Source organism: Corythoichthys intestinalis, chromosome 15, assembly GCF_030265065.1.
Source record: "Corythoichthys intestinalis isolate RoL2023-P3 chromosome 15, ASM3026506v1, whole genome shotgun sequence".
Classification (NCBI taxonomy): Eukaryota; Metazoa; Chordata; class Actinopteri; order Syngnathiformes; family Syngnathidae; genus Corythoichthys; species Corythoichthys intestinalis.
The window spans coordinates 8,615,956-8,627,823 of NC_080409.1; the positions used below are offsets into that span (position 1 = coordinate 8,615,956).

Consider the following 11,868-nt stretch of genomic DNA (forward strand, 5'->3'; position numbering starts at 1 on the left):
CTTAAATTTTGAAGGTAATTTAAAAAAATGACATTGATCCGATTAATCGAATCGCCCCATTAATCGGTTATAAAAAATAATCGTTAGTTGCAATCCTACTGCATGCTTGGACACTATTTTTGATAAAAAGTAAGAAACCATGATAGCTCATAATAAGCTAAATGATACAATTTTAAACAAATGTTTATATTAAATGAAATGTATTGAATATTTCTGATGCGCTACTGAGGTGAAAACATCAAAGGTTGTCAGGCACGCATTACAGTCATGAATTTACGTCTCTAAAATTAGTTCAAAAACATAACAAATTCTATACATAACAATCTTTCAACTAAAAATGAACTATTTCAGCTTTTCACGACTATATCCCTAAAATCTTCAAAGACATAGTTTATCTTCACTTGGTGAGCTGCAGTCAAGAGGTCTGAATGTTGATTCTGAAATTAGTCAAAGTATATATGTTTGACGCAAAGTCTGCTAGGTTCGGCTGTAGTGACCCTGAAGATGAAGTGCTATCGAAGATGGATTGCCTTTCCTGTAAATTTTGCTCCAAATTGTATGGCTGCGTTGGTGTTCAACCGCTTTATTTTACTGGACAATAAGACAAAACCTTATGAAAACATACATTTGAAATGGAAAGGTTAGTAGCCTGAATTAGACATGACCTTCTCTCCAGCGACTCATTCCGCTTTGCTCTCCTCATTGTGGTCTAGGGCCAAGGAGTTCTGACGGACAGGTTGAGAAGTTTCAGCATGCAAGATCTCGCGGCGTACGAGTCGGACACAGCCGCTTCCACACAGCCGACGAGAGCAGAAGCGGCGGCTCAGCACCGGGCCCGGACCATGATGCGAAGCAAGTCTGAGAGCTACAATAAAGGTGAATGCAAGAGTGGGGAAACGGCGACCTATATTTGGCCTGCCAGAGCATTTAAACTTAATTTAAAAAAATAATAAAATACTGTATATAACCTGGAAAAACCTTCCAGAGTCAAAAATACAAGAACAAGACGTCTTGTTAAGTCATGTCAGTTTTCTGCTTAACGTAGATTCATAGCCATAGATATGGTTGAGTTGACTCTTCTTTACAATCCTCCCACCTCCCCCCAGCAAGCCCACCTTCCTGTTTTGAACAGGCCAGCGCGTCCTGTGATAATGTTCACGTGCTCCATTGCTGGAGGGATTTGTTCCTTATGTAATATCATGTGAACACTGTTTTTTCTTTGATTCCACTGTCCTGTTTTTTTTTTTCACGCGCTATTCATTTGTTGCTATATTAAAACGGAACAGGAAAACGGTACAGTGATCCCTCACTACTTCGCGCTTCAAACTTTGCGCCCTCAGTCTATCGCGGATTTTTTTCAACTGAAAAAAATAAAAAATAGTTTTTTATTTAAAAATTTTAAGATATATGCATGTATAGGTACATGTACAAATCGTTTTCTTTTGTATATGGTTGAAAACACAGACAAGGCTGAAAAAGCAGTTTCTGCTCTTACACAACAACACGAGGAAACCTAGGTCAAATGTGCTAAAAATGTATTGAACCGTCTGTTGGCTTTAGAAAAACTCTTACTGACAAAAACATGAGGAGCCTTGTACTCTTTTTGCTCAGATGTCAGCCCGCGGCCGCTATATCAACAAAACCGACGCGCTCATGGACTAAGGGGTGTGCCATCTTAGGCACCTTACGATTCGATTCGATTACGATTCAGAGTGTTACGATTCAATTATTGAGCGATGATCACGGTTATCACGATTATCAATGCATCGTACATTACTTAATTAAGTAGCCAAACAAATTTATGTCCATTATTTATTTAAAATATCCTAATGATTCAACAGGAACGATGGAAACATGCCCATACAACAAAAAGCTGCCTTTAAGCTGCTTTTTTATTTCTATTTTTTACAAGAAAGTACAAAAACATTAACAATTTTAAAGGCAGTACCTTTTTCTCTCAGCAATACAATACAATTTACACAGGTGGAATGAATTCCACATTTTCTGTCTTTAGAAAAAGGACTTCTTTTAACCAATATACTTTGTTTTCACAGATTTCTGTTCTATTTCGCATGTTTGTAGTGATGTACTTAATCATGGTTTTACACGTTCTACATTAAATACACGTTAGCGAATTACCTATTTAGCTGTTAACATCTCAAAAACAACAATAATAAACGCTAAACAGTACAAGAGGGTTCGTATACTCGCCTCTTATAGACGCACACGGGTCTTAGCAACACACTCTGGACATTTTTCAATTGACATGACTTGAAACTACTGCTGGACATCTGAAAGACAAGGAGCAACAAACTATCGCTCTTCCCCTCTCGCTCTAAAAAATAACTTGCGCACAGAAGCGCGACCTGCCTGTCTCATACACAAATTTATTGTCCAGTCTTTTGAAAAGGAGTAAAACTTCCGTCAAATCATAACGTTGTGCGTGAGAGTTAAAGATGTCCAGACGTGTCTTCAATTTCGTTCCGCTACGAGCAGCTGTCATAAAGTTGTCAGGGAAAATCATCGTTTTTGAACCTTAATGAATCGTAATCGGATCGTCACATGTCAAATCGCGATGCTTCTAATAATCAACTTTTTAGAACTCCCTTACTGTGGACATCATCATACTGCATCCAAATTGAAACGTCATCAACAATAGGCCAATAGGAGAGCGGATTTCCATTACTAAGCATGATGGGAAATATTATGACCAATAGAACAGCAGGATCTCATGGCGCGACATTTATAGCAGGAAGTACATACATATCTTTCACAGTATTGTGTGTCATAACCTGAAATTTCTTTCTTAACACGAGGCAATATTTTCTCATTTAAACGTGTCGGAACCTGAAAATAATGTTTGTAGAGCCGTTCGTAAGTAGATGTACCACTTACCACTGTAATTAGACTGAAAAAACTGCAAAAAATAACTCAGTGATAAATGCCATTACACTGTAACGCCGTGATTAACAACACTGTTACATGTACTACGTTCAGAGTTTTGGCAGCATCTAGCGAGACCATGAAAACAACAATGAGGCAAGTCTCGAATCGATGATATAATTTTTTCAGTTTTTTCATTTTTCAGTGGGTATTTGGTTGTACTGTACGTGCGTTTTTCGCGAACACATTCTCACTTATCAACTTTCCACGCTAAGATATTTGCATTTCTTCTATGAACATTTAACAATTAAACATTCAAACGGGGAAACTGCAAAAAATGAAAATACAACCGAGTAGGGGATAGCTACTTTTTTACCACAACGTACAAATGGGTGTCTTTTCACAACTGTTTGCCATTGCCTTTACACTGATGGGCAAAAGTTTTAGCACCCCTGCAATTCTGTCAGATAATGCTCAATTTCTCCCAGAAAATGCTTTGGTCGTAATATCATTTATTTTGCTTGCAATGAAAAAACAAAAATGAGAATGAAAAAAATTTTTTTAAATAATTTGCATTTTACAAAAAAGTCCAAAAATTGGACAGACAAAAGTATTGGCACCCTTTGAAAAATCATGTGATGCTTCTGTAATTTGTTTAATTAACAGCACCTGTTACTTACCTGTGGCACATAACAGGTGGTGGCAATAACTAAATCACACATGCAGCCAGTTAAAATGGATTAAAGTTCACTCAACCTCTGTCCTGTGTCCTTTTGTGTACCACATTGAGCATGGAGAAAAGAAAGAAGACCAAAGAACTGTCTGAGGACTTGAGAAGCAAAATTGTGAGGAAGCATGGGCAATCTCAAGGCTTCAAGTCCATCTCCAAAGACCTGAATGTTCCTGTGTCTACCGTGAGCAGTGTCATCAATTTCATCAATAAGTGTGAAGCCCATGGCACTTTGGCTAACCTCCATAGATGTGGACGGAAAAGAAAAATGGATGAGAGATTTCAACGAAAGATTGTGCGGATGGTGGATAAAGAATCTTGACTAACATCCAAACAAGTTCAAGGTGTCCTGCAGTCCGAGGGTTTAACAGTGTCAACCTGTACTGTCTGCCGGCGTCTGAATGAAAAGGGACTCTATGGTAGGATACCCAGGAAAACCCCACTTCTGACCCAGAGACCTAAAAAAGCCAAGTTAGAGTTTGCCAAAACTTACATGAGAAAGCCAAAAATGTTTTGAAATAATTGTCTCTGATCAGATGAGACAAAAGTAGAGCTTTTTGGGAAAAGGCATCAGCATAGAGTTTACAGGGGAAAAAATGAGGCTTTCAAAGAAAAGAACACAGTCCCCACAGTCAAACATGGCAGCGGTTCCCTGATGTTTTGGGGTTGCTTTGATGCCTCTGGTACTGGACTGCTTGACTGTGTACATGGCATTATGAACTCTGAAGACTACCAAGAAATTTTGCAGCATAATGTAGGGCTCAGTGTGAGAAAGCTGGGTCTCCCTCAGAGGTCATGGGTCTTCCAGTTGGACAATGACCCAAAACACACTTCAAAACGCACTAGAAAATGGTTTGAGAGAAAGCACTGGAGACTTCTAAAGTGGCCGGCAATGAGTCCAGACCTGAATCCCATAGAACACCTGTTGAGAGATCTGAAAATGGCAGTTTGGAGAAGGCACCCTTCAAATCTCAGAGACCTGGAGCAGTTGGCCATAGAAAAATGGTCTAAAATTCTAGCAGAGCATTGTAAGAATCTCATTGATGGATACCGGAAGTGGTTGTTCGTAGATATTTTTCTCAAGGTTGTGCTACCAAGTATTAGGCTGAAGGAGCCAATACTTTTGTCCAGCCCATTTTTGGAGTTTTGTGTAAAATGATAATGATTTTTTTTTCATTCTCTTTTGTGTTTTTTTCATTGCAAGCAAAAAAATTGAAGATATTACTACCAAAGCATTTGTAATTGCAATCCTTTTCTGGGAGAAATTGAGCATCATCTGACAGAATTGCAGGGGTGCCAACACTTTTGGCCAGCAGTGTATAGTAAGGGTGATTATCTTGGGATTTGCTGCCAATAAGAAAGTTACTTTCAGATGTCCTCCAAGACTATTCTTAGTCGGTCGCTAAATGTCAGCAGTGGGTTCACTCCTTCAGCTCAATGTCATGAACTCTTTCAATGCCACTGACCGTGGACGGGGTGGCTCATTTTATCTTTCTGCTTCTGATTTAAATGAGTTGATCCCTTTTAGACGCTCAATCCATCTGAAGTGATGGCGAATGCTAATTCGCTGATGCCCTTCCACTTCAAATGGGTTGGGCGTCTAGCGCTTTCTATCTGACATCCACCCTTGCCTAAAGAGGGAATAGAATCTTAATTTTTATCCCTAATTTCCAAATGGATCAGTCGGTTACTTAAGAACTGATGATTCACCCTCCCTCCACCCCTTTTATAGATTTTGACATGACAGACTTTGAGGTGTTGGCATTAGACCAAAGAGAGCCAGAGGAGTCGCTGACACCTGATCCCTCCCCACCCTCCACGCCGTCTCCCGCTCCTCCGGCTTCAGAGGAGCCTGCAGAGGGAGCGGGAGGCGCGCAGGGGGCTCCCAACTCTCCTCAGCTCGGGCTCATGAAAAGAAAAGCTCCCGAGGTACCCGTTCTGCCCGCTCGCAATGAGTGCTCAGCTGCTGCCTGCCTGCCTGCCATTAACACGGTCCCGTGCCCACCCAGTGGCTTATTTTTGTTTGAAACTGCTGTGTCACTAAATGATGACCCTCGTGCTTTAGTGCACCCACAGCTGTTGTTCAGTGTGTGACTGCATTCGGAAAGGTGGCGTTTCACTCATTCGCTGCCATTAACAGCAGGAAAAGCCCAGTCTATTTGAACCGGGAGGTGTGGCAACGATGGAGTTAAAGTCCAAATACAAAGGTGTAATGTGAGTAAGGGCATTGCACCACATAAGTGATTTAAAGTGCGTATGACACCAAAAAGCATGTTTATTTCATATTTCACACGGTGTTTTATGCTCCTGAATGAAAAGGACCGCTTGGATGTGTGTGGAAGCGATCGTTTCATATATTCAATTTTTGAATCCCGCGCCATGAAAATGAGTGACTTCCGGCTCCAGTCTTAAGTTGAGAAAAAGGGCGCTGTGACGTGTACGGTAGAAGGACTCCTCTTCACTATCCAGCAGTACTGTTGTATGAGAAGGACTTAAGGATTCAGCTGATTTTGCGAGTTTATTCGTTTATTTTTCGCATCACGCCAGCCAAACGGCTGCAGAAAAATGTTGCTGCACCAGGGAGAGGCGTGTGAGCCTTTTTGGGGTTTCAAAAGGTTCCCATTCACCGGTGAATACTGGCCAAAACAAGCCCAACTACTGTAGGACCATTGGACTTCCGAGGAAGTGAGTAAACATTGTGTTTCGTATTACGTCAAATACTGGGATCATTTTAATACGTAGGTGGCTTGCATTTTGTGGCTGACATGCTCCTTGTCCATTCGACCGACGACCGGATGCTTGTTGCACCCCCCCACCCCCGGGAGAGCACTATACTCGGTTTATTACCCTCTTCCTGTGCCCGGTGTTCTGTCAAATTTTCAACCCCATCAGAAATTGCAACTTTGCGTTAAAAATGGCCGCGAATACAGCGATTACAAAGTAACACTACAAACTTTCTTTAAATAAAGGACTATTTACTTACGTTTCATTACGGATGGGCATGTAGAAAAGATCTCCTAAGACACATTCTGTCTGTCATGTTAGCTGCACAACAACTGCACACCGCTCTTTGTTTACGTCGTCGCGGTGTAGTAAAGCATTATTTTTTATTATATTCGTGTTGACCATGTGGCAGCTACGCGTTCCTCCGACGTCGGCCGGTTTCTCCGGCGGTACTCTCCAGCTGCTTCCCCGGCGAGCTCTCCTGTCCGTAGTAGCAGGGGAACGAGCTGTAACTTGCTCTCCGCCGGGCGGGTTGCCAATCGGCGAAGACATTCGACAACTCCGCCGCAATGTGATATGATCCGGGCTAGTTTTGTGAGATTTTTTCGCTTCGAAAAGCGAAAATAAGACTTTGAGACGTCACTCGGTTCGGGTTAGCATGTTGGCTAGCTGTCACGGCTCTTGGTTTGTTTACATTCTCCGAAGCCGTGGGGCAGGGAAATGACAAAAGCCTGACTAACTACTGTGGCATAATATAGCGTTTGGGAGGTGCGACAGTAAAGGGGAAGTCGACAGTTTTGACCATTATGGAATAATTTTGCCATGTCGTACTGAATGAATGCATTTTTATTTTATCACATTCCATTCAGCGCAAGACTGTTATTTGTGTTGACCATACTATTTATTTAGCAATTGGGGAAAAATACGTCGATAAAAAGAAATCTTTTAAAAATATTGGAGTAGAGAGACTGAAACAATGACATTTTGCGGCTCTGTTCGTCACATTTTTCTCGTTATGAATAATTCCCCCTCAATGGACAGCATACTAAATCAGATGAAACCATTCTCCCGTGGCGTGGCTACACGGTGGATTAAAAGACTAATTTCTCGTTATCTGCGCTTTGGCAAATTGTTATATATAGTCGAATCGTCTCAAAATATGATTCTAATTCACATAGTAATGTATTTAAGACTTTTTTTTTATCCTGTCGTACGCACTTTAAGTTTTCATAATTCAACAGAATGATCTGTAATAATTGTAAGAGTGAAAAGTGTCTTAACCCTTTCATGCACGAATTATGATTTTTTAATTTTTTTTTGGAAATGTTTTTTATCGGAGATGCTTTGCAAACTTGCGGCCCACGGGGCAATATTTTTGGCCCCCCTTTGACAGCCAATTGTTGTATTGGTGTTGCCTGCACCTATTTTGCAATAGGCAATGAAAAAATTCAAAATAATAATTTTAAAGAGATCCACGTATAGAAAGACTTGTATTTCTTAAAAGATGAAGTTAAAATAATTTGATATTAAAACCCCTCTTGATATTTTTGTTTTTATACAATTTGTAAAATTAGTTTAACTAGTAGGCCGCCATTGATATTGACGTCGCAGGGCGGTTGTTAGGTTTTGTGTTGGTTTTTTCCTAGTGTGACTTGTCCTTGTGATTACCCATTGATTTCACCTGTTGTGTCTGCTCCTAGTGAGTCCTCCTGTATTACCCAGCTGTTCCTCGTTGTCTCGTTACCCCGTGTCTGCATGTGTGTGTATATAAGCACCCAGTTAATTTTCACTCCTTGTTGCGTCATTGTCAATGTCAGAGTCTCGGTCAAAGTCTATGTCAATGCCCATGTGCTCGTCAGTGTTCTCAGGTTTTCTCCGTCCATGTCCTTGTGTTCCTCAACGTAAGTTTTTTATATCGAGCCTTTTGTTAGTGACCTGAGTTTTGTTTGTTTCTGTGATTTTTGGATCGCCGAAATATTGGTTGATACTTTGTTTTTTTGTTGGCCTTAATTAAATCATTTTGCACTGCCGGTCTGCCTCCCTGCTTACTTTTCCCTGCATTTGGGTCCACACAACCTGTCTGCCCGCGTATTCCTAACAGCGGTGACGTCACTGGGTTACGCTGCCGGGCTTCTAGAGTATGACTCAAATGACATAAACATATCTGTTCAACCCTTTCAATTTGAACCTGAGAGAAACAGTAATGAGCAAAAAAAATCTGAATTGTCTGTTCATTATTTCTGGGGTCAGGCATTGTAAGTTAGCATGGAAGATGTTTTGAACCTCCGGATCAGAGCGAATAAAATAAAATAAGCCTCTTCAACTCTTTCCTTTCTCTTAAAGATCTGATCAATTTTCCGTTGCTTTGCAGTCTTTTTATCACATTCACTAAGGTTGTCCTTTTTTTGTTGTCCCAGAAACATGAACATTTGAACCAACCAGAGCTAACTATCCATGCTGATCACATGTCAGTAGGTCAGCCAATTGAACGGACAACTGAGTCCAAGCATTGTGGTTCACTGTGCGCATGCGCACATCGACACGAGTTGACAGTCTCGTCGGACTAAAATACACAAGCTGGGAAAATTCTGTGGGACATCTTGGTATAGATAAATTATATCGGTGGAAATGGATGACACTAAACAAGCAATTTAAGGCTTATTGTAAACACTTGTGTATGTAAATCTGACGTTAGTAGATTGTTTTCTTCTTGGAGATGTCTATGTGGCAGCCTGGCAGTTTTTTGTTTTCTGGGTCAAGGCACCGTTCCACAATCAAATTTTATACTGGAACGGCGTTCCGGCCCCCTTTACCCCTGTTCTTAAGTCTGTTAAACACATCAAGCCAATAATGAAGATGCCTGAACTTGGATTTAAATACCTTAAAGTGCCTATGACAGCAAAATCTTAAATAGCATTATTATGTGAATTACAATCATATTTTGAGATGATTCGACTATATACAACAATTTGGCAAAGCGCAGATGACAAGAAATTAGTTTTTTAATTTGTCGTTAAGCCCTGCCTGTCATTTTGGCGCTCTCGCGTCCCCAGCTGGAGGATGATGTCGGCAGGGTCAAAATTTCATCTGATTTAGAATTCAGCCCATTGAGGGGGAATTATTCAGAACGAGGAAAATGCGACGAAGAGAGCTGCAAAATGTCATTGTTTCAATCTCTCTATTCTAATATTTTTACAGGGTATTCTTTTTATCTAAGTATGTTTCCCCAATTGCAAAAAATGGTATGGTCATGACAAATAACAGTCTTGTGCTAAATTGACTACGAAATTTTAAAAATGCATTTATTCAGTACGACGAGGCAAAATTACTCCATAATGGTCAAAACTGTCAACTTCTTGCACCTCCCGAACAATATTTTATGCCACCAGAGTTAGTCCGGCTTTTCTCATTTCCCTGCTCCGGCTTCGGAGAGCGTAAACAAACCAGGAGGCGTGACAGCTAGCCGACATGCTAACATGAACCGAGTGTGGTTTCCGTGTCTTATTCTCGCCTTTCGATGCGAAAAATTGCACAAAACTACCCCGGATTATATCACACGGCGGCAGGGATGTCGATTGTCTTCACCGATCGGCAAACCACCCAGAGGCGAGCAAGTTACAGCTCGTCGTTCCCCTGCTGAGGGCAGGAGTGCACGTTGCCTGGGAAGCAGCTGGAGAATGACCGCCGGACAAGGAGCGTGTAGCTGCCCGAGCCCAACCCGAGGATAGTGGTCTATTGCCGGGCACATGAAGAGGGCAGAGGGGGCTGGAAGTATGGATGATATGGAGAACCGCATAAGCAGTGTATAGCGCTCTCCCAGCGGGCACACAAAGAGGACCGAGGGGGGTGTGCGACAAGCCTTTGGTCCTCGGCCGAGTGGCCTTCACGGTGGACAAGGAGCATTGTCAGCCACAGAATGCAAGCCAACACCTTCTTTAAACCATGATTCCAGTATTTGACATAATATAAAACACGTTGCTTACTCACTTCCTTGTTGGTCCAATGGTCCCACAGTTGTCGGACTTGTTTTGGCCATTATCTGCGATGAACGGGATCTCCCTGGTGCAGCAACAAAACCCTGCATCACATTTGGGTGGCGTGATGCGAAAAATAAACAAATTAAGCTGAAACCGCAGTCCATCTGCATGCTACAAAGCAATGCTGTATTCCAGGTGATGTCACATTAGCATTCCTCCTCAATACAGAAAGTTATTCATTTTCATGGTGTAGTATTAAAAAAATTGAATATGGCGGAAAACACTCAGGTGACTTGAAGTTCTGCACTAAGACTCCCAATTTGGCCAAATTTCAAAATTGTCCTATATGCATGTGTGATACATCATTGGAAAGCTTGAAATCTCAATTTTCTGGGGGAAGAAAAATTTTCAACAGGAGGGCATTTTTGAAAAAAAAAATTTTTTTTTAAACAGCAAAACCCTATCTGGAGGTGAGAGGACGCGAGAGCAGAATTACAGACGCCATGACTTTAACGACATATTATCGCGGACTTACCTTGTTTCGATCCAAAAACTCCATGTAGCATGTATCATTGAGTGTCAAGACACAGCTGTGAATGGCCACAGCCAGATTTTTCAGGGATTTTATGGGTGAAACATGGTAATATAACAAGGGCCGCGATGCAGAAATCGCAGACATCAAGGAGCGGTCGAGATTTTTATTTTCATATATTTAGCCATTTAAACTTTTTTTTTCTTCAATTTTTCTTTGTTTGGATCGATTATTTATCACCTAAAATATCGGGGACAGTATCGAAAAAAAATACTATTAAGTGATAGTTATGAGGTAGATATCCAGGACTTTTTTACGGACGCCAATTCTTTTATTGTGACGTAATTTAAAAGTTTAAAATATGCAAGTGAATAATTCTTTAAAGTCATTTTTTAAACTAAATACTAGACATCAATTAATGATTCTAAGCTAAAAATGACAGACATTTTGAATAATAAATACGATTACTTAATGTCTTTTTTATGGCTAGGTTGAAACAAAAGCGGTTGGGCGACGTCTGTAAACGGGGGTTTCCGGGGTAAAACGGACAAATTAAAAATAGTTCGGGACTTAATGCGCCATGAATCTGCTATGGCAGTATATAGACATATTGTTCTATCAAACACAACAGTTCTTTTGGCTTAAAATACAGCAGTTTATTTTAAAGATGGGTGCAAGAGCAGAAACTGCTTTTTCAGCCTTGTCTGTGTTTTCCGCCATATGTAAATCGATCGCTTCCACACACATCCAAGCGGTCCATTCCATTCAGGAGCATAAAATACTGCGTGAAATATGAAATAAACATGCTTTTTGCCGTCGTAGGCACTTTAATACTATATGAAAGTCGAATTGCAAAAACTAGATAAAATCTGTTCATTAATGTCCTTCAATCTTCACAGGACGGTCATTGTACTCACTTCAATGTACGTGTGAATGATCTCGGCGCTGGAAGTGAAAATAATTCTTGGAAAAACAAGTATTTTTCTCAACAAAGTGATCATATTTGTCTGTCTTCCCTGCAG

General features: G+C 40.8%; 1 protein-coding gene across 1 annotated transcript in view; it reads left to right on the forward strand.

The window, feature by feature from the left end:
- reep1 (receptor accessory protein 1) overlaps nt 1–11,868 on the forward strand; it is a 34,193-nt gene that overhangs the window by 18,171 nt on the left and 4,154 nt on the right. Inside the window, exons 7-8 of the mRNA XM_057858549.1 lie at nt 714–882; nt 5,346–5,542. Coding sequence (XP_057714532.1) covers nt 714–882; nt 5,346–5,542 — 366 coding nt within the window. The remainder of the gene's footprint in view (nt 1–713; nt 883–5,345; nt 5,543–11,868) is intronic.